This window comes from Microcaecilia unicolor, chromosome 1 (genome assembly GCF_901765095.1).
Source record: "Microcaecilia unicolor chromosome 1, aMicUni1.1, whole genome shotgun sequence".
Taxonomy (NCBI): Eukaryota; Metazoa; Chordata; class Amphibia; order Gymnophiona; family Siphonopidae; genus Microcaecilia; species Microcaecilia unicolor.
In genome coordinates, this window is record NC_044031.1 from 434,112,848 (window position 1) to 434,139,080 (window position 26,233).

At 42.5% G+C, this 26,233-nt stretch overlaps 1 protein-coding gene across 1 annotated transcript in view; it reads left to right on the forward strand.

Annotated features, from left to right (window-relative positions):
- The window catches only part of CEP192 (centrosomal protein 192), a 459,635-nt gene extending 436,726 nt beyond the window's left edge, over positions 1–22,909 (forward strand). The window contains 3 exon segments of the mRNA XM_030212468.1: positions 2,353–2,479; positions 11,275–11,333; positions 22,536–22,909. Of these exon segments, the coding sequence (XP_030068328.1) occupies positions 2,353–2,479; positions 11,275–11,333; positions 22,536–22,671 (322 nt within the window). The 3' untranslated portion in view covers positions 22,672–22,909.
- The last annotated feature ends 3,324 nt before the right edge of the window (positions 22,910–26,233 follow it).

Genomic DNA, 26,233 nt, shown 5'->3' on the forward strand with positions numbered 1-26,233 from the left:
GCATCAGGGTGCTGCAGCATACAGTTTGGGAAACGCTGGTCTGGGAGTTTTCAGGAAACATAAAGAAGCAGTTCTGTCTAACGAATCCCGCCCTCTCCCATTATAGATCTCTAGTAATGTATTTGTGGAATTATCAAAGAAAGTGCTAAGAGTTAATGAAACATTCTTCCAGAGCCTATCTGATATGATTTTCAACTTTTTTTCACCAGCTCCTGTTTGTTCAGTTCAACCATGTTTTTGACTTTGTCCTGTACTGTTGCACATTATCTTCTACCAACAATGTCCTTTTCTCCAGTTAGAGAACTGTGCTATAAGGCAACGCCATCCGTTTTGTTCTGTTTGATTGCACTACAAGTCTTGTTTTTGTTTTGCAACATTTTTGTTCCATGTGGCACTATGAATATTGTTTTGGTTCTGCTTGATTCTCCATAGGCTATGACAGTTCTCTTTTGGATAAGTGCTGAGAAGAGACTAATCTTGCTTGCGGGTTTGCTAATTTTTTACTTGTTCCTAGACAACTGATCATTTTATACTTTCCTCTGGTTGCAAGTTCTCTAATAGACTACCACTCCTCCTCAGCAAAAAGATAATTTGACTCTTAACCATACTTTTTCCATTGTTTCAAGGGAAATAACTAAGGGCTTCTGAAGCCCATTCAGTTCCTATGGGCTTTCTCTCATTTGCCACAAGGGAATCGCTAGCGCAGCATTGTAAAAGAAGTCTTAAATGTAGATAGAGACATGATAGGTATAAGTGTTAGCCTTAGTTTTCTTAAATTAGAATTTTCCATTGTTAATATCTTGGATCTAAAATGTGGATGAGTAATGACTGACAATTTTTCCTTTTATGTTTTTTTTCTTTCTTTCTATAATTGTACATCGTTTGTTTGTTACATTTGTATCCCACATTTTCCCACCTATTTGCAGGCTCAGTGTGGCTTACATAATACCGTAGAGGCATTCACCAGTCCGGTAAAGAAACAAATACAGGTGGTATTATGGTTGAGTAAGGAACATATGTTTCAGTTACAATGGGAATCAAGGAGAGGAAAGATTATTTAGTGTCCAGTACAAGGTTTGGTTATTCTTTTTGCTTGATTAATTTTGGAAATTTTGATAAATAAAAATTAAAAAGAAGTGTTAGCCTTGTTTATTATTATTTGTTTTTGAAAATCATTTTTATTGAAGTGGAACATAGATCAGAATTACAAAGCATATATATCAACAAAACACCACAAGTGAATAAAGCAAATACAACCAGACTTCAAACATCAGGCCAAGAAATGGTCAGTGCTCCACTAGTAATGCCAAAAGAATACCCACCCCCCAACTCCCCACTCTTGAGATTAGCACCTGCTGTACAGTTTAAACTCATATTGTTTTAGATGTTGAGAAACCAACTGAGTGGGCTCATGTAGGAAGAGAGACCAAAAAGGTTCCCAGATGTGCTGAAACCGTTGGCCCTCAGAGGAAGCAAAGTCAAGAATCACTTTTTTTAGCCAATAGTATTGTCCTATGAAGAAAACCTTTGAAGCTGTGAGGCACAGGAGAAGAATAGTTGAGGATCCATATGTATTTTACAGAGCCATAAAGCAGAAATCTGGTCATTGAGACACTTCTAAAAGCATGAGACTCGAGGACACATCCAGATCAGATGTTCCATAGAAGCCCCTGCAACAGAACATTTGGGGCAACAATCTGTAGCTGCAAAACCAGCCAGGCGAGCTCTTAGGAGAAATGTACAGTCATAAATTTATATTGGAGCTCCCAGTGTGCAACAGAGGCAGTTGTTTTCCGGATCCCCAGAACAAAGTCCTGGAGCAAGACACTCAAAATATAATGCCTGGCAGATCCTGGGACCAAAACTGTACAGTGACCATATAATTGATCTCCTCTGCACTGTCTTTAAGAAGGGTTTGATAAAAGGAGAGAGGCACCTTCTGCTGAGCCGCCATGGTGTAAGCAGTAGAGAGAGCATCTTGGGCTTCTTCCGTAAGATTCTGGCAAGGCCTTGTTTAATTTTTATGTACTATATAGTACATTGTGTATGAGTTTTCTTCAAAGCCTGAAAAATATTTTGAGGCAGCTATTGAGAACAGAGAGAACAATGATCTTGTTAAAGATGGTTATTTTAGTTGCCATATGAACCAGTCCTTTTCTTTATATGATTTTTCACTTAATTCTTTGCAATTTTAGGGCCATGAATGTACAAATTTTGAAACAAACCAAAATGTAATCTTTCCTAGTCTTTCATCTTACAAATTGGTGGTTTGTGCCAGGACTGCTTATATTCAACCATTTACATCTGTTCTGTATAGTGTATTATAACAAAACAATTTCTTTTTTGTTTCAGTCAAAAGGATGTAGCTGACAGAGGAGTGCATGCTCCAGAAGACGTGTGTTCCTTTCCTCCAACCAAAATTGGGGAATGTAGTATGATGAAAGTCAATTTGCAAAATAGCTCTTTCAGTACACACATGGTAAGATGCAGACATCTTTACATAGTTGGATATGTTTCAATAAATACCAGTTTGATCATTGTGTTTATATGATAGTTTTTTTTCTGTATGTTTAAACAATTTTTATTGATGATCAAACATTTGAAACAGAGTTATAGAAGACAAACATTCTAGAATCATAATACAGCTTATGCATTTATATACATCTTAACTGTTTCATCAATTTTCATCAATTTTTATACCATTAACTCCCCTTCAGCCACCCCACCCCCCCCCCCCCAATAGCCTCTACTCTGAACTTCTTACTTCATGGTATCATCCTTCAAAATCTAACTCCAGACTTTACCTAAATTACACAAGGAGTATATGTCGACTGAGTTCTTCTCAAGTTAGGGTTTACCCAAATTATTGAGTACCGCACTTCTTGCTTTGAGAGATATTTTGCAAATATGGATTCCATATAGTTATAAAATGCTTTCTTCTCTTTGGGCTGCTAAAGGCCGATCTGGCCTCCCAGAGCATTAGTTCATGGAATCTATTCCTCCAGAACCACACTGAAGGTGGTTCCGCCTGTATCCAGTGCCTAAGTATACATTTCTTCCCCACTGCGTATGCCTTACAGAAAAGTAACTCCAAATTTTTATTTGAAATTCCATATGCATTATTTTATTCAAAAGTACTCCTCTCCAGGAGGGGAACATCCTTTGCCCCGATAATTTTTCAAGGTAGTTCTGTATTGCTTTCTAATATAATTTAATTTTATCACATCTCCAGAATGCATGCATAAAGGTATTCCTCTTTCTGCCACACTTAGGGCATTGGGCATCAGATATCCAACCAGCCCTTGCTGCCTGTGATTGTGTTATGTATCCCCGATGTATGATCCTATATTGACTCTCCTGCAGCTCCGCCCCACCTACATTTTTGGGTATATCTTTGATCAATTTATCAAAATTTATTCCCTTCAGCTCATACCCCAAATCTTTACTCCATGTGTCTTTAAGCTTCTCATATGCTCGAGGTGGACTGAGCGTCATTAAAACTCTGTGTAAGCTTGATATTGACACCTGTCCGTGTGCATCCCCCCCTCATGAAGTCGCGCAACCTTTGACCTAACCTCGTATCCAGAGCTGCTTGGTCCAAACTAAACCAATAATGATGTAATTGTCTATATGTATAGTAATCTTTATTGGTAAGTGAAAACCTCTGCTGCAGGTCCTGGAATCCATACAGTCCCCCCTCTTCGTTCCTCAAATGTTCAAGCAAAGTGATTCCCAATTCCGACCATCTTTCAAATATCCCTTTCTCTAATCCCGGGGGGAAATCTCTGTTCCCTCTCAACGGGAGTTGATCACTTATATTGCCAAATGTGTCGCAGTGGTTGCAACAATATACTTTTCCTGCACACAGGTGGCAAACTCTTTGTTTTAGCCTGCAGAAGGAAATTCAAGTGCCAAGGTCTAAATAATGTACATTCCCAGCTAAGTGGCGTATGTTGATTCGTGTTAAGTAGCCAATCCCTGAGGTGTCTCAGAAGACAATACAATACAAGGGAATCCTAACCCTCCCTGTGCCCATCCATCATATCATACAGATATTGAAATCGTAATTTAGACTTCCTCCCCCCCCCCCCCCCCCCCCCCCACAAAAATTTCCGACACATCCTGTTCAGCTTGTATAGATCTTTACCAAGTATATGTATTGGCAACACCTGTAAAATATAAAGCCATCTCGGGAATATGATCATTTTAAATAAATTTATTCTTCCCATTAGCGAGATGGGTAGATGGCTCCATCTCTCAAGAGAACATCTGGTGTCCTGTAACAGCTTTTCTATATTAATTTTATAAAGTATATTAGTGTCCATCGCCAGCCGTATTCCTAAATATCTAAAGGATTCCTCCGCCCATTTCAGTGGGATCTGTTCTCGCCAAGCTCCAATTTGGTCTTCCTCCCTCTGTAAGACTTCAGACTTCTCCAAATTTAGCTTAAAGCCAGAGAAATCACCATACTCTGTCATACATTCTAAGAGAGCCGTCATTGATGTTTCAGGGTGGATTACATGTACCAGCAAGTCATCAGCGAAGGCTGCTATTTTAAACGTTTCTGTTCCGATCCATACCCCTTGTACGTCAGGCGTCTGTTGGATGTCTCTAATCAGTGGGTCTAGTGTTAATACAAACAGTAGAGGTGACAGGGGGCATCCCTGTCTAGTCCCCCTGTGTATAGCAAAGGGAGGTGACAAGATTCCATTTACCCACACCTGGGCTTGTGGGAGATAGTATAATGCACGGACCGCCTCCTGGAAAAACCCTCGTATACCATAAGCATCTAAAGTATTGAATAAAAAAATCCCAAACCACCCTATCGAACGCCTTTTCGGCGTCAAAACTGACTAACATCGATGGAGTGGCTTGCGTAGACACCGCCTCCAAGGTGACCAATATCTTCCTCACATTTTTAGTGTTCGTCCTGCCCTGTACAAATCCCACCTGTGATTCCTCAATGACATCTGGCAGTATTCGAGAAAGGCGGTTTGCTAAAACTTTAGCGAATAGTTTAGCTTCATAATTTAATAATGATATTGGTCTGTAAGATTCAGGTTTCTGTGCATCCCGTCCTGGTTTGGGGAGTACTATTATCTGCGCTGTTCGTAAAGAAATAGGCATTTGCTTCTCCTGCACTATGACATTAAACATTGAAGTCAGGGGTGCTACAACTTCATCTTTCAGTATTTTGTGAAGTTCCCCTCTATAGCCATCCGGGCCCGGGGCCTTCCCCAATGGTCCTTGCTGTATAGCCCATGACACCTCATCTGCCGTTATGGGTGCATTTAGCATTTCTAGATTTTTTGTATTTATTTGCGGAAGCTCTTGCCCCGCCAAATAGATCTCACTGTCCATCGGGGGTGGATCTGGAATAGCATACAGCTTCTGATAATATTCTTGCATGATTTTATTAATAAGAGCATCTTTATTTTCTAAAGTTCCTTTTGAGGAATACAGGGTGTTTATTTTATAATTGCCCTGTCTAGGATTTGCCAACCTGGCCAACATCCTTCCGCTTTTATTTGCATACTTGTTTAGATGATATCTATAGTACGCATGGTTCCATTGGGCCTTATTGTGGAGTCTCTCATTTAAGATTTGCTGCAATTCTAGAAGTTTAGCTTTTAATGTAACGTCATGTTGGCGCCCATACTCACGCCGTGTCCACGTTATTTCCTTTTCTAACCTAAACAGATCCCTCTCCCGTGTCCGCTTCTGATAACTTGTATACACAATGATCTCACCCCGAAGTACGGCCTTAGCTGTATCCCAGTAGAGTATTGGGGTTGCCATGTGTTCCTGATTAGTGTCTTGAAACTGTTTGTATTTATTTAGTATGAATTACCGGAAACCCTGATCTTTATAGAGCCGGATAGGGAATTTCCATTGGAACTGACCAGGGCTTCCCTCTAGTATGTCCCATATGACTTTCACCATTGCATGATCTGAGATTGTAATGGGACCTATTTCTGCCTCCCTAATTTTTGTGAATAGTGAACGAGAAATAAAAATATAATCAATCCATGACATGGTGGCATGCGCACAAGATAAATGAGTGTAATCACGCTCTAAGGGGTGCAGAGTGCGCCACACATCCACCAGGTCTAGGACTTCGCTCAACATACCTATTCCTCTAGATTCCGCACTTGATCCTTTTTTGCCCCCTTGATCTCTATCCAATGTAGGGTCTCCAACTTCATTGAAATCCCCTCCTATCAGCATAGGAATTCCCTCAAAGCTTGTTAAGTGATGTAAAAGTTTTTTGTAAAACTTCTTATTGTACGTATTGGGAGCATACACATTACATATAACTACTAGTTGCCACTCTATTGTTAAGTGTACCAATACATATCTGCCTTCCTTGTCCGCGATAGTCTTATGTGTAATGACTTGGACCCCTTTCTTAATTAAAATTATAACCCCTGCTTTTTTCGCCTGCACTGGAGATTCATAATATGAACCCACCCACCATCGACATAGTTTCTCATGCTCTTTGGCTGTTAGATGTGTTTCCTGAAGTAGTGCAATTGATGTCTGTTGCTTATGAAGTGCTTGAAGTATTTTCTGCCGTTTAATCGGCGAGGAAATACCCCCCACATTCCACGTTACCACTTTAAAAACCATTACGTATTGTCAAGCATCACAAAGGCTTTGATCGTGATATCTGCTCTAAGTAGGTATGGGGGGCATCCCAGCCTATACCCCCACCACCTATAATTAAACAAGGTTTCACTGACATACACTCCTCGTAAGACTCCTAGTATGTTGCCTATGTTTTCCTTCTCCACTATAACCATGAATTTCCTGCTTTCCCATGTACCCCTCATCCCCCCTTCCCTCCCTCCCCCACCCTTCCCCTGTCTACCCAATCTCCCCATCTCTTAACGGCACCTATAGTGCCCTACTTCCGTGTCTCCAATCCGGGATCCCACCCTCACTGACAGTAAATATTTCTCTTTTCTCCCACCTCGTCAACCATGCAATCATCATAAACAGCAAACACAATTTCAGAACTGTTAAACTCAACCACTTGTATTCACAAGTCTTCTGGTTTCTTCCGCTTCTCTTCCAGCATCTGCATCAATCTCTCTGTTGTCTCTCTTGGGCATTGTTCATGTTTTTCTTGATGCTCTTGGTCTGTCCTCCTCTAATCGCTCCACCCATGCCTGAGCGGCTTCTACAGTGTCACAAAATCTTACTGTTCCATTGTGCTGGATTCTGAGTTTTGCCGGATATAATAAACTGAATCTTATCTGCATTTTGTGAAGTCGCCCACATACTTGCGAAAATTGCTTACGCTGGAGGGATACTTTAGTAGAATAGTCTTGAAAACATAGTATCTTGTGTCCATCCACCTCCAACGTTTCTCCCTTCCGGAGAGCTGCTAAAACATCCATCTTATGTTGGTAGTTGAGCAATCGCAAAATAACCACTCTAGGGCGGGTGTTGGTCTCCTTTCTCGGTCCCAGGCGATGCTCTCTTTCTATCTTCAGCGGTCCTGTCGTGCTCTGATTAGGTAGGATCTTAGCAAGCCAAGGCTCCAAAAAGCCTCTCATTTCCGCTTCCTGTATTGATTCTGGTATTCCTACCAATCGGAGATTATTTCTGCGAGAGCGATTCTCCAAATCGTCTACTTTATCTTCTAACGTTGAAACCGTTTTTTGGAGGTGCTCTATAGACTTTGAAGCTTCTTGTGAAGAGTTTTCCACATCTCCTAGTCGCTGCTGGACTTCCTGGAGCTCAGTAGTAAAAGTGGTGAATCTTTGATCCATGCCATCAAGCTTATCAATAATTTGCTGTAACTTGTGGTTCATGGTATCCTCCACTGCCATTTTCACCTCTGCAACAATTTCTGAAGCCCAGGCAGAGCTCACTGATGGTGACGGTGGCGAATTTTTCCCCGCCATTTTTGTTCCCCCGCTCTTGTTTTTATCTAGCTCTTTCCTGGAGCTTCTAGTCGCCATACAAAAGTTCGGGGGGCAATTATACTCTTGTCTGCCTATTAGGATTAATGGTCTGCTCCCCCGCTGCTGAGCAAACTGCGTGCTGTGTGAATGCTGTTCAAATCTGCTTCTGGGTGACTGCCAAGGCTCAGACCGCTCTACTCATGTTACCGAAGGCTCTGCATTTTGATAAACCCCTGCGCAGCTTCATATTACTCCACTCTACCTTAAAGGGTTCTTCCTCCTTGTTAAACGTTCTGATGTGCTTACCAGAAGCAGCAGCTGGAGATTTTTGTTCGTCTCCCCGTGTGCAGTAGCCTCGTGGCCAACACCAGTCCCTCAGGCTGAACTTAATCGTTTCCTTGCCCCCTGCTCCGCGTTTCCCATTCTCTCTCTCCCGCTTGCTGCCACACCCTCCGTCCGCTTGTATCGCCGGTCTAGTTACCTGCTCCAGGTCCCGCCGCTACAACTGCCAGCCTGTGTCTTTTCCCCGCTTACTTCTGGCCTGCGGTTGGTCTCTGCCTTAGGGCTCTCTCCGTCTCACGTTGATTGCGGCTCTTCACGGAGGTGGGTGCGCGCGGGTACGCTGGGTTACTCCGTGCCATCTGCTCGTTTCAAACTTCGCGGAGCATTTTCGGAATTAGGAGTCTTTCCTCAACAGGGGGCAATTGCAGTTCTGTGTTTTAGGGGAGAAAACCCGTGTTCTGGTGGGATCCCCGATCTTCGACTGCAGGAGCTTACTGTGCGGCGGCCATCTTGGCCGGCAGCTCCACCGGAACTATATGATAGTTTTATAGCACACAGTTCCTGTGTTTTTAAATGCTCATTGCATCTCAGGGGAAAGGGGGGAATGGAAGAAAAACAGTCTTCATTGTAAAACTATACTTGAACAATTTAAATCTTTCTATATATTATGGAATGCTGTGTGTTAGATCTGGCGTATATATAAGTGACAGGGCCGGTCTTAGGCAGGGGCAATAGAAGCGGTTGCACAGGGTCCCACGCCTCCAGGGGCCCCACAGCGCTCCCTCCTGCTCTCCACCATTGCTGCATTCTGACTCCTTGCCTCCCCTCCCCTGAGCTGCAGGGTACCCTCCCGGCATCTACCCAAAGCCACCCTGGTGGTGTAGTGGAGTCTTCAGGGCAGGAAAGATCTCCAGTTGTTCCTGCTCGCCGCCGGAGCTGACCCCTCTGTTGCCATATCACTCTTTAAAAATGGCTGCTGAGACTTCCACTGAAGTCTTGCAAGGCTGCCACTGGAAGTCTCAGCAGCCATTTTTAAAGAAGATGCGGTAGCTAGAGGGTCAGCGCCGGCAGCGGGCAGAAAAGACTGGGGATCTTTCCTTCCCCAAAGACTCCACTAGACCACCAGCGTGGCTTCAGAAGGGTGCCAGGAGGGACCCTGCGGCTTGGGGGAGCAGGGAAGAGGTCTTGAATAGGTAGGTGGGTAGGGAGGGCAGCATACTGTTTAAAAAAAAAATCAAGGTAATATCTGTGTCATTTGGAGGGGTTGGTTAAAGGGACACCATAGTACTATTATATTTGTGCACAGATTTTTTTTTCTCCTGGGAAAGGGCCACTAAACAGACATCATGTTATGAGAATTAGGTGCTCAACATTCAGAGTTTCTATCTATTTATTTACTTATTTATGGCATTTTATCCCACATTAAACATGAATTAGATTGAAACCTGGGAGCATTTACAATCTTTTTTTTTTTTTTTTTTTTTTTTTTTTCACCCTGTGCCTACATCAAAAGTAAAAAAAAAAAAAAAGATGGTATGTGGGAACTTGCTCCTTTTGCTTTGTAGAATGCAGTGGTATATTATAAAAAAAAAATACACTTACCTTATTTTTTTTTTATTATTACTATTTCACAGAGAAGGATAGTACTGACAGGTGGGAAGATCAAAGGGGGATCCGGGGGAGCCACCCTCCTTTTTCTGACCTGGGCCCTAGAATGTCTAACACTGGCCCCTAACCGTTTCTGTAGCTGGTGGGGATCCCCAAGCGTCGCCAGCTGAGGACCTCCTCCAAAGGCGGCCAGAGCTCTCTTCTACTAAGCTCTGCAGTTGGTGGCAGCATCCTTGAGTCACCATCAACTAAGCATGCGTGAGGTGTTGGTATCAGTGGCTCATGGATTTTTCTGCTGTCTGCTAGGTTTGGTAAAATGGAGTTCTGGCTGCCATTGGAGGAAGTCTTTAGCTGTCAGACCTTGGTGATCCTCATTAGCTAAAGTATTTATATTTGAGTTGGGAGGTGAGGGGGAAGGGGTGGGGGGAGTGTGTGTGTGTGAGGGGGGAGGATGGAGACTGAGAAAATGTTGTGCCCTCCCACTTTGAGCTCAGGCCCACCCAAAATTGGACTCGGGCCATGCCACTGACAGAAGCAATCTTACCTGACAGCCTTTCTGAAGTATAAAAATATTGAAAAGAATAAGATCAAGGCCCAATTCCTGTGGCACACCACTGGTAACACTCTTATCTTCACACTAAACTCCATTTACTATTACCCTTTGTTGCATCCCACGTAACCAGTTTCTAGCCGACACTTTAGGACTCGTATCAAGGGCATACTATTTATAAGTCACCTATGCAGAACCTTGTGAAAGGTTTTGCTTGAAATCTAAGTATACCAGATCTAGCACTGTTCCTCAATCTTATTTCTTTGGTCACCTTGTGGAAAAAAGAAATCAGGTGTATCTGAGAAGACCTATCTCTAATAAACACATGCTGCTTCGGATCCTGCAATCCACTGGATCTCTGAAACTTCACTATTCTCTGTTTGAGCAGTGTTTTCCAATCATTTTACTCACGAGAGAGTTCAAACTAACTGGCATTCAGGGGTTCTTTTACAAAGGCGCAGTAGCGTTTTTAGTGTGTGCTAAACGCTAGAGACGCCCATATATTCCTGTGGCCTAGTAGCTCTAATACATGGTGATTATAACTATAGGAACCATCTTATGAGGTTCCATTGGGTGCTGATTACCTCCAATATTAAGCAGGCTCTTTCCAGGAAGGGGTAACTTTATATTGTGTTCAGCACCCCAAATCATTTTGAAATTTTAATGCCTATGCATGTGTACCTTTTGAATTTCTGCATTATATACAGCTCTTAAATTCCTGTATAAGAAATGCAGATCAAATTAAAATGGATTTTCTCGATCCTCACTCATAATTAACATTTTGTTTTGTTTGTTACTAATAGCTCCCCAACCTACAAATAAGGTGAGAGGGAAGGGAAGCAGGAAAAGGAATGTGAGCTTGTTTGTACTAATTTGTGTGCTTTGCATGCAGTTTTTAAAGCATTTAATGTTAAATTACAGCTGAAGTTTATAAGTCCCAGAGAGCCTTTCCACATCAAGCATTCCAAATATTCTTTGAGGTGAGTTAAACATTTTTTTGTCCAGAAATGTTAAGTGCTGTAAAAATTGAACTCCTTTGTACCTTGTGTACAGTAATTCTTGGGTGAATTTAAGCTGTTAACAAGAAAATAAATGAGAAAAATTAAACTCATAAACCAAGTACAATAAAAGCTATGAATTTGAAGCATAAGTCTGAAAATTATAGGGCAACTTGTCATTTGCAAAATGGGTATTTTTATTACACTTATCATAAATCTATAAAGTTATACAGTGTGTTCCTGTTCAACTGTATGTCCTTTGATTTGAGTTTAAACATGATAAAATACCAAAACAAGTTTCCTAAGTTCAAATTAAAAATGAACCTACTTTACATAGTGGAAACTAAGCAACTTTCTGAAAAACAAAGCTCTGATAAACTAACCCTCCTGTTTTTTAAGCCGCACACTAATGCTGACACAACCCATTCACGCGGCAGCTGCTAGCACAGCTTAGTAAACAGGGAGGTAAGAGTTCGAGACTAATTTCTTCTATCGTATTCTTCATTTATAGCGACTGTATGAGTTACACCTACAAAAAAACAAAGATTTTGGAGTTTATCCAATAAACACAATACATAATTCTCCTTGTCCCATGGCATATAACTCAGGAATTATTAGATACAAGCATTGTTTAATATGTATGATTTATGGCCAGAAAAACTGTATCTGGGATCAATTTTCACTGGCATGCTGATTTTGTCAAAAGGTATAACAGCCTAACATTTACTAACCTTTTATTTTTAACTAGTAAAAAAAGGCCCGTTTCTGACACAAATGAAACGGGCGCTAGCAAGGTTTTCCTCGGAGTGTGTATGTTTGAGAGAGTGTATGAGAGAGTGACTGTGTGTGAGAGAGAGAGAGTGAATGTGTGAATGTGTGTGAGAGAGAGAGTGAGTCTGGGTGCGAGTGTGTCTGTGAGAGAGAGAGAGTGTGTGTGTGAGAATGAGTGTGTGCAAGTGCGTATGAGAGACAGTGTGTGAGTGAGAGTGTTTCACACAAATACAGTGTGTGCGAGAGAGAGTGTGTGAGACAGACTCTCTGTGAAACTGTGAGTGTATGAGACCAAGAGAGTGTGTGAGTTGACTGTGTGACACATTGAGAGTGAATGTGATACAGTGTGAGACATAGTGTGTGAGAGAGAGAGAAAGACATTGACTGTGAGAGAGAGTGTGTGAGAGACAGAGTGTGTGTGTGACAGAGATACCTCCCCGCCCTCCCTCTCTCTGGTGTCAGGCCCCCCCTCGCTCTCTCTCTCTGGTGTCAGGCCCCCCCCCTCGCTCTCTCTCTGGTGTCTGAGTGTTACTGTGCAGGATGCTGAGCTCTGGCTGTGCTTCAAGGAACTGACCAATCTTATTTAATAGAATGCACCTCCAACATTCTGAAGCCGAGAAACCTCGTGTGGTTGGTCACTTCTGCTTGTGACGAACCCGGAAGTATGTGATGTCAATTCAGGAAATGGATACAGAGAGCAGGAATGCCTCAGCCATGCAGTCAGCTTCAGAATGTTGGAGGTGTGTTTTATTATATAGGATATGATTGATGGGTGTTCTGCAAAGAATCCAAGACCACCTCAGTGATTTCTCAACTACAGGGAAGAGTCTCTTCAAAAATAAATGGAAGAAAATGACCAAGGTTATAGATTCGTGTGCTGCCTTGAAATCCATTTTCTCACTTTCTAGGTTATATTTACTTTGGAGAGGCCCATCTTTCGTAAGAGATCCCTTTATGTGGCCTAATATTCTGAGGTTTCACTCTCGTAGTAAATTCTTGTGGAGTCTAACCCTCTACCAAACACATGTTCAGAACTGAAGTACAGTGTGCTAGGCCTGGCTGTTAATGGCTATTATCAAAGAAGCTGAGATTGTGTCTGATAGACCTTTCGACATGGTGCTTGCAGGAGGAAGGGGTAAGGGTAATTCAGTTTATGAAGTTTTTCTCAAGATTAGGGCTTGGGGTAGCTTCTTGGGCTACTAGCCCACCAAGGATTTAAGGAGATTAACACATGTTTTTGTTTGGGGGTGGGGGGGGGGAAGCACTATGTAGTCCTGGGGAAAATCTGAACAACTTCATGGCACCGAAGTTTTACAGAATTCCCTTTTAGTACATAATTTACGCACCCAGATAGGTCATCCAGTGATGATGATGCCTAAAATTGGCTGCAGTATACACATTAGGCATATTTTTAGTGGCACTGTACATCAATAATATATACTTATTCTAGACATATAGGTACAGGTATTGGACGCCTATACATCTAGCATATATATTTGGGTGATTTATGCCCCAAAGTGGTTTTAGTATTTCCATCCCAAATGTATATGCTAGACCAGGGGTAGGCAACTCTGGTCCTCGAGAGCCGCAGGCAGGTCAGGTTTTCGGGATATCCACAATGAATATGCAGGAGATAGATTTGCAAGCACTGCCTCCATGGTATGCAAATCTATCTCATGCATATTCATTGTGGATATCCTGAAAACCTGACCTGCCTGCGGCTCTCAAGGACCGGAGTTGCCTACCCCTGTGCTAGACGTGTAGGAGTCCAGTATGTGCACCTATCTAGAGTTGGTATATAGTAGGCCCCATCACTGGAGTGCACATATTAAACTGTCCATCTGCTGGAGTGTGCGCATAGCTTTATATGTGCATCTGCAATTAAAATGAAACTCAATCGTGACTTAGACATCCAACACTACACCAAACATCTAAGTCCTATTTGAAAATTGACCTCATAATGTGCAACATTGCTCTAAATGGCCCAAAAAGGAGAAGCATAGCTGTGTGGTACATGTGGCCTAGCCAAAGTAAAAACTGTTGCAGTTCGCATGGACACAGAAGAAAAAGAAGCAGCACAAGAAAAATGAAATGGGTAACAGTATGCACAAGTCAACATCAACCTGTAGAAAATAGTGGAGTGGGGTCCAGTATGAAGGGAAGAAAAGTATAATTGCTTTTGGTAGGTCAAGACTGCTGTGAAGGGAGATCATTTATGCAATGCTGTGCTGTCCTTTAGGAGCAAGTCATGTTGAGCCTGCCAGCAGGAAGAGCATCAATGGTATGGGCAGGAACCCTGTTGTTGGGAGAGAGACCTGGTGTATCAGCCAGGGAAGGTGGAGGTATAAATGGGGATGGGGTCAAAACTGGAGAGGTAGAGAGGGAGCTGGAGGGGAGGAAATTCAAACTTGGGGAGGAAGAAAGAAAGCTGGAGGAGGTCAGTCTGGAGCTTAGGGTATCATGCTGAGGAGACAGGTTGCTGAAGATAGCAAAAGAACTGATGAGAATCATTCTGGGAAGGGGGAGGTGGCTCTATAGTGAAAGAAAATGCGTAGTAGTGTGGAGCCTGGGGAAACGGCGAAAACTAGCATAAGTGATGGGATAAATAGTAGGGTTGGCGGGGGCAGTGGAGTTAAATTTGGGGAGGAAAAGAGCTGAAGAGAAATTCAGAGCAGAGTTTGAGCCTTGGAAGGAAGGAGCCTGGGCGTAATGGGGTTGAGGATGGAATAAGAGAAGGAGCTGCAGAGTCTAGTTGGGGAGAGACAGACAAGGAGTAGATAGCGTGGTGGGGGAGGGGATGGACCATTTAAGCCTCTCGGAGGGAAAGAACTGGGAAATGTTAAAGGGAGGCCATTATTATTTCATACTCTTACAATGTATTCCTGGGGAAATTGTGCACAAAAAATGTGTGTTTCATTTCTGGGTGGTACTCAATTTTTTTTTCTGCATATGTTCCATGTTTCCCACACTGCATCGTAACATAGGGCTGCCTTAGTCCTTTTTCTGGATTTACTTTGTCACCCTTGTTTTGATGCTGTGTCCCTGCCAAGCCTTCTGTTTTTGAAAATTGAGTTATTTGATTTACCTGCAGCTGTATTTTTGGTGGCATGCCTCAAAAAAAAAAAAGGCCTCCAGCAGGCACAGATCCAGATTTTTCTCTTACTTTTCTGGGTTGGAGGCTTGACAACTCCTGGAGTTCAGATTAAGAACTAGTAGAGTTCTTCCAAAAAGGCTGGACTAATTTCTTCCTCACCCCCTCTCTTCTCCACACAGAAAATGAAAGTCCATTCTGGAAGATGTTCCCATCACAGATTTTAATGAAGAAATGACTAAAACCATTCCATTTAGGATAGAGATGGAAAAGGCTCCCGGGACAGAGATGTTAGATATTCTCCCAATTCCTCAACCCCTCCCCTGAAGAAAGCACAATGGTGCCGCTTCACAAAATTCTGAGGAACACACAAATGAAATTGAGACCCCCTCCCCCCCCCCCCCCCATTCCATTGTGCACTCTGTTAATAAGACAGACAGACTTCATGTACAGAGTCCAGAAGGCTCTTGGATTTGAGAAGCAACAGCTTCCTCACAATTCTGGTGGTCAAATCCACTCTCAATTATTTCCAAGGCCCACATTTTGGTTCCCCTAGAGAGAAATGACTGAACATTGAATTTTCTTAGGAGAAAAGAATTTTAGAATGCTTTTCTCTCTTCACACATAGCTTCTTCCCAGTTTTTCATAAGCCAGTAGAAGAGTTTACAGATTTTCTTTCTCAGGACAAATCTGCTGAGACCATTAGTTTGTTTAAAATGTTTGTAACCCTCATCTATCCACAGTTCTAGACAGGGAACAGTAATACACACAAAATGTTAACATTTATTTTTTGTTTGTATATTATTTTATCACTGTATTCTAGGATAAGCAGCATAAAATGTATTGTATTGTTTTGGGATCTTACCAGGTACTTGTGACCTGGATTGCCAACTGTAGGAAACAGGATACTGGGCTTGATGGACTTTCAGTCTGTCCCAGTATGGCAGCACTTATGTACTATAACCATACAGCCCCAGGCGCCTTTTTACTTCACTGGGGAACAGACCTTCTATATGTTTTTCCCCTACTACCTCTCATAGGGAAAACTCTTCTCAAACTGCGCTGAGACTGAGACCGAGACCATGATTCTAATAGCTCCCTACTGGCCACGTCAAATCTGATTCTCTCTATTCCTGACGGCTTAGTTCCTGACAACATAGATTTACGTTCCTTAAACCTTTCTGAAGCAGTCTCTTGGTTACTCCTAGCCCTCCTCCACTTCTCGGATTCTGGCCTTAAGACTAACTCATTGAGAGTGCATTTGAGTGCTATCATTGCTTTTCATTCTAAAGTTGATAATAAACTAGTTTCAATTCGTCCCTTAATAGTTAGATTCATGAAAGGTTTGTTTCATACCAAACCTATCCACTCTGGTGGTGTAAGATCTCGGTGTCATCCTTACAGCTCTCATGAAACCTCCATTTGAACCACTTCATTCCTGTTCTCTGAAATTCCTTACATATAAGGTAGTGTTCTTAATAGCTCTTGCTTCTGCCAGAATAGTCAGCAAGCTTCAAGCCCTTGTAGCAGACCCTTCTTATCTCAGGTTCTACCATGACAGGATTCTACTGTGAACCCACCCCAAATTCCTTCCTAAAGTGGTATCAGTGTTCCATCTCAATCAATCCATTGTACTACTTATATTTTTCCCTAAGTCACACTGTAGTCTTGGAGAAGCAGCATTGCAAATATTTGACTGCATTTGTGCCCTAGCATACTATCTAGAACATACAAAACCTCATCGGAAGTCCTCCCAGCTTTTTGTGTCCTTCAACCCTAACAGATTAGGGATAGCCATCACCAAACGAACTTGATTTGGCTGGCTTACTGTATCTCCTACACAAAGGCTCAGGCTGGATTTGACCCTTCATGGCCGGGACACCACTCACAATGTGAGAACCATGGCGGCTTCAGTAGCCCATTTCTGCTCTGCCTTTATTGAACTATCAAATTAAGTAGACCTATATCTTCCAAGTGTGGGGACTTAATTCAAATATAATCACAATCCTCCCAAACACTTCCAATTTGAAATATTCATATAGTAGTATCCCAGTGCTTCAAATCAAAACAACTTTTTCATTTTTTCTTTCAAAACGGGGATCTTCAGATTTAAACCTTCCCGCTATTCGGAACTGCTGTTTCCGTACATTGGCGTTACTTACATCCTCATTGATCCACCCGTATTGAAATGTTTTTTTCTATTATTTAATTCCTTTTTTTTATCTATATATATATATATATATATATGCTTCTGAATAATTCTATATTCAATTCTTCCTTATAGTCAAAATTTTAAAACTTAGCTTTATAGTTGCAATTCAGCAGCATTTTTCTCCCAGAGCAAACCTCTGCCAACATGGCCAGGTTTCGATATTCTTCTTCAGGGAAGAGGTATGCAATTCAAAGTGTAGCCCTTCATACCACCATAGAAAAGAAAAGAAAAAATGGCTGCGGCGTTCTGAGCAGCCGCTTCAATTTAAATAGGTCACAGCTGATTGAACACTTCTCATTCTGATTGGGCCGTCAACATCTACGTCTCCCAATCAGATCAATGACCACCAGTCTATTTCTGAATTCAATCCGTGGGGTTGCAGCGCATGTAAATAAAAAATCCACCTTTGTTCCTTATAATTTAATAGTGATTCAATGCCTTTATTGAAGACATTTGCAAGGCGGCTATGTGGTCTTCTGTCCACACCTTCACTGCTTACTCCTGTCTGGAGCAGCATTCCCAGCAGGATAGCTAGTTTGGACAAGCAGAATTGCAGAATCGTTTCATTACTTAACAGCCATCTCTACCCTCCTGCCCTTTTTTTCCCCCCAATCAGGCTCACTACCTGTCTAATTGCAGTAGAAATAAAACAAAATAAAACATGGAAAAGAAAATAAGATGATACCTTTTTTATTGGACATAACTTAATACATTTTTTGATTAGCTTTCAAAGGTAGGCCTTCTTCATCAGATCAGAAATAAGCAAATATTGGTAGATGTCATCTATGTCATTTACCAACATTTGCTTATTGACAATCTGATGAAGGGTTGGTGTACCTCAGGGATCTGTCCCGGGACCTCTTCTTTTTTCCATCTGTACTTCTTCCCTTGGCACTCTGTTCTCATCTCATAGATTTCATTATCACCTTTATGCCGATGACTCCCAGATCTTCCTTGCCATACCAGAAATTTCAGTAGGAATCCAAAGTATCAGCCTGCCTATCTGACATTGCTGCCTGGATGTCTCACCACCATCTGAAACTAAACGTGAAACAAGACTGAGCTTCTTGTCTTTCCCCCTAAACCAACCTCTCTTCTTCCCCCATTCTCTATCTCTGTGGTTAATGCTCTCGTCCTCCTTGTCTCATCAGCTCATAACCTTGGGGTCATCTTCAACTCCTCTTTCTCCTTCTTTGCACATATTCAACAGACTACTAAAACCTGTCATTTTTCTCTATAATATCACCAAAATCCATCCTTTCCTTTCTGGGCACACTACCAGAACCCTTATCCACACTCTTATCACCTCTCACTTAGACTATTGCAACTTGCTTCTCACAGGACTCCCACTAAGCTATCTCTCTCCCCTTCAATCCTTTCAAAATTCTGCTGCATGACTTATTCCGCCAGTGTCGCTATGCTCATATTAGCCCTCTCCTCAAGTCACTTCATTGGCTCCCTATCCATTTCCACATACAGTTCAAACTCCTCTTATTGACTTACAAGTGCATTCACTCTGCAGCTCCTCAGTACCTCTACATTCTTATCTCTCCCTACACTCCTCCCCGGGAATTCCATTCACTGGGCAAATCTCTCTTATTTGCACCCTTCTCCTCCACCGCTAACTCCAGATTTTGTTCCTTTTATCTTGCCTGGAATACACTTCTTGAGCCGGTACATCAAGCTCCATCCACAGCGGTAACTGGCTCAAAAGTCCGTTGATGCGCTAGCAGAAATTTTCTGTGAGTCTATCCCAGTCCAGGAATAAAATCCAAGGTCTTTTTTTTTTTCTTTGTGCCCTGATTCATAGTCTTGTAGGAAACTACAGAGCTGCAGCGGAACTGACCTTGTCAGCTTTTATCACAAGGAATTCAGTTCACTGGTGTTTTAGGGAAATCAGTCTCTCTAGCACCTCTGAGAGATCTATCCACGAATGAAACTTCTTCTCTTCTGCTCTTCTTTCTTTCTCTTTTGTTCAACATTGACATCCCTCTCATTCAGGTGATACCTATGGACCAATCACAAACTGTGTACTTCTGTCAAGCAGAATTCACGGTCATAGTGAGAAGCCTTGTGATTAGCAAAGAAACTCTTATCATTCACAAGTCTGATGGTAGCAAACTCTCGGTTCACATACTCCTGGAGACTTTCTCCGGGAAGTAAGCTCCTACATGCTTCCCAGGAGATAAGTGGAGGCTAGTTTGCAGTAAACAACCTTGGATGAAGTCATCACAGCTATACCAAGCAGTAATATTCCATTGTAGAAAGCTGGTTTCTGATGTATTCAGGCCACAGGCTGTAGAACCATATTAGAACAGGAAAAGATGTTCAGGCTTACCAGGCCTCTGACCAGCAAAGGTGAGATGGCAGGAAAGTACCCCTACAGTGTTTGTGCTTAATTTCATGTCTTACGTCATCTGAGGTGTAGAGCTCCAAGCAATCATTTCATTCAGAAATGTATGCTACTCTATGGTTCAGGTCTTAAAATTTCAAGCTCCAATGTAAGAGATGAGTTTCTCTTGTTTAGGGCAATACACTTTGTCTGTGGTGGTCTTTGCAATTCAAAGGGTAGTTTCAGGGTTTAATTTGTAGACAAAAAGGAAGTGGAACTGGGGGTGGAGGTAGGGCCAAGGCCAGAAGTGGACTTACTCCTATATACACAATACTCTATTTCTGGATAAAAAGGAAGCTGGTATGTATCAGCCTGCCTATCTGACATTGCTGCCTGGATGTCTCACCACCATCTGAAACTAAACGTGAAACAAGACTGAGCTTCTTGTCTTTTCCCCCTAAACCAACCTCTCTTCTTCCCCCATTCTCTATCTCTGTGGTTAATGCTCTCGTCCTCCTTGTCTCATCAGCTCGTAACCTTGGGGTCATCTTCAACTCCTCTTTCTCCTTCTTTGCACATATTCAACAGACTACTAAAACCTGTCATTTTTCTCTATAATATCACCAAAATCCATCCTTTCCTTTCTGGGCACACTACCAGAACCCTTATCCACACTCTTATCACCTCTCACTTAGACTATTGCAACTTGCTTCTCACAGGACTCCCACTAAGCCATCTCTCTCCCCTTCAATCCTTTCAAAATTCTGCTGCATGACTTATTCCGCCAGTGTCACTATGCTCATATTAGCCCTCTCCTCAAGTCACTTCATTGGCTCCCTATCCATTTCCACATACAGTTCAAACTCCTCTTATTGACTTACAAGTGCATTCACTTTCCGGTCTTCTATTCCCTCGCATCTCTCTAACATATTGATCTTTCCCCCATTAGCTCTTTCCACACTCAGATTTTGCCCTTTCACCCTCCAGTTTACCACCTCCTTTTTATTTTTCACCTACTTCTCAACTTCTCATCTCACGTTCTCAAGCCCTAGCTCTCCCATCCTAATCTCCTTGACAACTCCCTGTGGCTTTTCCCACATAGGTCCATCATGGTCTTTAATAGACCTCCCACCTAGAAATGCCATCAACACAGCCCGCACCTATCTCCAACTTCATTATCCGTCTTGCTGGAGTGTCAAATACAAGCTTCTTTTTGCCTCTACTTTTCACTACTCCAGCCCGAAGACTTGGAATGCTTTACCTCTGAACCTAAAGTCTCAATCTGATCATCACCTTTTCAAGAAGATGTTGAAAATGTTCCTTTTTGAAAAAACTTACTCCATTAGTAATTCTGCTTATTAGTCACCCTAATTGTTGTTAGTGTTCTCTCCTTATTCTGCTGTAAAATTCATGTGTTGTACTTCTCTACTTTTGTAATTCATGTAAGCCACATTGTGCCTGCATTTGTGGGAAATTGTGGGGTATAAATGAACCATAAATAATAAATAAATCTCCCCTTTTTCTACTTTAGTAGCTCAGCATATCTTTATCCTTCTCTCCACTGCCCAGCATTTCATCTCCCTATCTGTACCACACCCCCATCCTTATACCCTAACATTCTCCCTCTCTATCCACTCCCCATTCTTGTATCCAAATATCTTCTGTCTCTCCCTCCACATTTGTAACCTAGCATTTCCCTTTCCCTCCCTTTCATCCCTGTAATCATCCTCCTCTCTATCACTTTCTCCTCATCCTCTCTATCCCTTTCTCCTCTCCCAGTCAGAATCACCCATATTTCTCTTTCCCACCATATTCAGCAACTCCTCACTCTTTCTCACTTCATATCTAGAATCCCACTGTCTCTTCCCTTCCTTTGTCCTCCCATTTTTCCCTTTTCTCCATGTCCAGCATTTCTCCTTGTCTCCCCCACATGGCCCAGCTTTTCTTTCTCCCCACCCTACTGTCAAATGGTCCAGCATGTCTCCTTCCCTCTCCTCCTCCTCCCTCCCCCAAATGGTCCAGCATTTCTTCTTATCCCCTCCCCCCTTCCAGTGGACTAGCATTTTTCCCTCCTCCCCCTTCATGGACCAGCAGTTTTTCTTTCCCCCTCGCCTGGCGGCAGTTCAGCATCTCCTCTTTCCTCTCAGCCCCTCCCCTGCAAACCTTTTAAAAGGTGGTCTTCACTACTGGAGGCAGCTAGCAGTGAACAGCAATTCAGATGCACTGTTCACACCCACCAAAGAGCCTTCTTTCTGATACTTCCCACCTCTGCGTTAACAAGAAGTGCTTCATAGAGAAGGCTTTGAGTTTGGCGTGAGCAGCGTGTCTGAATCGCTGTTCACTGTAGGCTGCCTCTAGCAAAGAAAGACACTTTTTAAAAGGTATTCCTGGTATGTTAAGAGGCAAAGAAAGATGCCAGGTTGCCAGCTGGGGAGAGGACAGGCAAGAGAAAAGTCAGACCATGGGGTGGGTATAGAGAACGGGGTGGTGACATCACTTCCAGTTACAAGAATGCTAGAACGCAGTTCCACCCATTCTGGCACAAATTAAGCCGTGGGCAGTGTATAGTTTAGATAACCGAGAACATAAGTTAGTATCTCAACTCCCCAGTAAACTAAATAGTGATGCACATAATAAATACCTGATTTTGTTTTCAGTTTTAGCATCAACTAGTAAATGAGAATGTGAGTAGCCTGTACTTCTTGTTAGCTATACAAATGAGTTTTCATAAATGTGTAGGTCACCAATGTTGCTTTATCCTTTCTCTTTTTGTTATAGACCCCACCATTATATCAACTTACCAGTCAAGTTCAAACCAAACTCAGAAGGCAGATTCGAAGGCCTACTGGTTGTACAAACCGATACCTGTGGAAATTTAGGCATTCATCTTATTGGTGAAGCTCTGACAAGTTAAATTTTGTTTTCTAAATCCTCATCTAAACTGATACATTGTAAAATGTTTCCCGTACTGATATTTTGCCACACTACAGTGTTATTTTAAAGTTAAATGTATTTACTGTATTTAAAAAATCAAAGAAATTATATGTCTATTTAAAACCTCATATTTTGCTAACAAAAGTTTCAAATTATCATGTCTTTGTTTTTCAGTATTACACTTTTGTTAAAATGTTTGATGCTTTTATCATGATTTTTCCTAGTATAAATGTATTTTATAACATGGAGCTTTTTGAAAATAAACTTGTACATAAATTTGTGTTGTTTTTTTGCATGTATCAGTAGTATTTCTTACGCCACCCTTAGTCCAAAGGCATCAAAGCAGCTTACGAAGGTCATATAAATGACAAGAAATAGCATAAAACACATGAAATAGCATAAAACACATGCTTTAGGGTTACTGTAAAACTTGCAGTAAGAAGATTCCACACACACATAGGAGGAAGAGTTTCAAAGTGATGAAGCAACAAAGACAGCATGACTAGTTGCTTTATCGATGGATTTGGTAATTGAAGGTAAATCACAAGAGACTTTCATGCTGAGTTTTCATTGGTCTTGAAGAACAGAAAAGGAATCAGGTGATTACATAAATGGAAGCCCAATTAAAAAGGCCAGTGGGTGAACAGCAAACAGGGGGCTGATTCTCTTTAGAGTGGTGTAACAATCTAACAACCTTGTTAAAAATTATCTGACGCTTTTCTAGATATTTATGGTGGACTCCACTGACATAAATTCCCATAATTAAGATGAGAAAGAACAGGAGACTTCCAGTTTGGTCTTGCACCGGCATGGACATCTAGGAAGGAGCTCCTGCTCATCTTTTATTTTGATTTACTTGCATCCCTATCAGATTTACTCACGATTTCCATCTCCTAAAGTTGTTTACTGATGCTGATACCATGTCTGCTCCAAAGGATAAGAAGACTGACATGGTTTTTTTCTCCTCCTGGTAGTTCCGAGCTTCCCAAGCTTGAACTGCCAACACCAATAAAGATGGCCATGCCGTGGGAACTGTTTGAGCTAATGGAGCTGGTTCTCACTGAACTGAGCCAAATCAAACTAATGATTCAAGGAAAAGCTCAGCAGGTTCTGGATCTAAAAAATGATATGGCAAATCTCAATGCCCAGGTACAGTCTTCCAGTGAGAAACAAGGCTTACTAGATGGCCAAGAGTTGCAATTGGAAAATGAAGTGCATGGTCTTAGTGTCAAAATAAACATATGGAGTATATTCAGTCTGACCTGGAAGAGGCCAATAATCGCTGGAATACCCTGTGCATTCTGGGCCTTCCCAAGGGCCTGAAAGGGTCTAACCCCATCATGTTCATGGAGCAATGGCTCCCAATTTTTCTCAGCCTGCAGTTTCAATGTACATTTGAGGTGAAGCGTGTACATTGCACTCCTGCTAGAAGACCAGACACCATGAGAGGACCTCGACTGTTCATCCTGAAAGTTCTGCACCATCCTCACATGTTAGACATCTTGGCCAAAGCGAAGGCTATTCTGAACCTCTCATGGCAAGATTCTAGAATTATCATAAGTGTTCTAAATGATAGTGGATGTTTTTTTCTTGTGAGAATGTTTGTCATTTCTGTGCTATGTCTATAACTCTGCTTGTTTTGCTTTTGGAAGTGGAGCAAAAATAATTCCATGCCAAGTTGCAGGGGAGCACCTGAGAAGGTGTGTGTGTGTTTGTGGATGGTGGCATGGGAAAGGATGAAAGGGGACTTTTAATTGCAGGGAGATCAGGGGAATCTCTCTATCTTGGTCGTATGACCATAGTGCTTTAGCCTTTTTAGGTTATACTATCTTTTACTATGGGGGGGGGGGGTCTTAATATTTTTTTACTTATTGTTAAGTGAAAAAATATTAAGACCCTATCAAGAGGAAGGTCTTGGCGCACTTGAAGAAAACTTAAGGCAGAGAGCTCTCTCTTACAGGAGACACGTCTATTTGATTCTGAGTTACTTCAGTTGCAAATGGGATGAGTGAGTGACTGCATTTATGCCCCAGCTATTGGTAGAAAATGTGGTGTTCCTATTTTGCTTAATACAAATTCCAGCTTGCAGCTCCTTCGGCAGGAGTCTGAAGTTAAAGGTAGATAGACTTGGGTCCAGCACAACTATGTAGGATGAAGTTCACTACTTCTAACCTTTGCTGGTCATGTATATCAGCACTGGGTATGCTGGACAACATGCTCATTAGTATACGAAATTTGGCTGGCTATGGACTCCTTTTACCAAGTGGCAATAAAAGGGGCCCTGTGGGAAGAAGTGACGTCAGCGGAGCGAATGGCTGCCTAAACGCTGAGCTCCAGCACACCCGCGACCGAAAAGCACTTTCTCTCCTTCCTACAGTGGCGAAGTTGTAGCCAATAGAGATAAAAGTGATATCCCGATCGCCGAAAGGAGTATCCATGATGCAGGCGAGTGGAGGAGTAGTGAACCTCACTCAATTTGCGTTTGAGGGCAGTGCGACGCAGAAAAAAAAGATGGCGGATCAACCAGCGATGGCCTCGTGCACACAAGATTCGGCGACGGAGCTATTCTCCTCCCAAGAGCAAACGGACAGGCTGGGAGAGATCCTGCCTGAGTTACGCGACTGGCTGCAGGAAATAAGATCTGATTTGAAAGTGGTCCGGGAGGAACTCACGACCCTGGGAGCCAGCTTGCGAGGAGAAATCGCGGAGATAGGCCAAAGAGTGGAAGAAGTTGAAACGCGGATGGAAGATCACACGGAGGCCTTGACAGCTCTCGATTTACAGGTCTCTGACATCAGACTGGGTCAACAACAAATAAATGATAAAATCGAGGACTTAGAGAACCGGAGCAGGCGCTGCAACTTACGTTTTCGAGGCCTTCCGGACACTCCTGCCTACCAAGATGCTGAGATAGTAATACAAAAAGTGGCTAGCACCCTCCTATCGGCAGATGGAACTGAGGTGAATCCGGATGATATCAAGCTGGAGAGGGCACACAGGGCGTTTGGCCCGTCAAGGCAGAATCTGCCTAAAGATATAATTGTGTGCTTCCGCGAATACGTGATGAAGGAGAAAGTGCTACAAGCAGCTCGCAAAATAACAGATTTTAAATGGGATGCTCACCGCATAGAGGTGTATCAAGACCTGGCGGCTGTGACATTAAAGCGGAGAGCTGAACTGAAACCGGTTACAGCTAAGTTACGTGAGATGGGCCTGCGCTACAGATGGAGACATCCCTTCGCGCTAGTGTTTTATAAGGAAGGCAAACTACAGCAGATTCGAACGATGGCGGAAGCACAGAAAATTCTTCTAGAGGGATTGGCAGAGGTACCATCGACTGCAGGAGTTAGAAGAGGAACCTCAGGGGGGGTGGCCACTCAGCCAAAATGGCAGCGAGCCAGCCGCAATAGGCTGCAGCGACAACAATCAGCAAATCGACTGACATGAGATCCCCAAGGCTGACTGGATTTGGTTTGGCTAGCGGAGGTCTAAACCTCCGTTGTCTGCTGATGGGGCTGAAACGATGGCTGCTTGGTATAAGA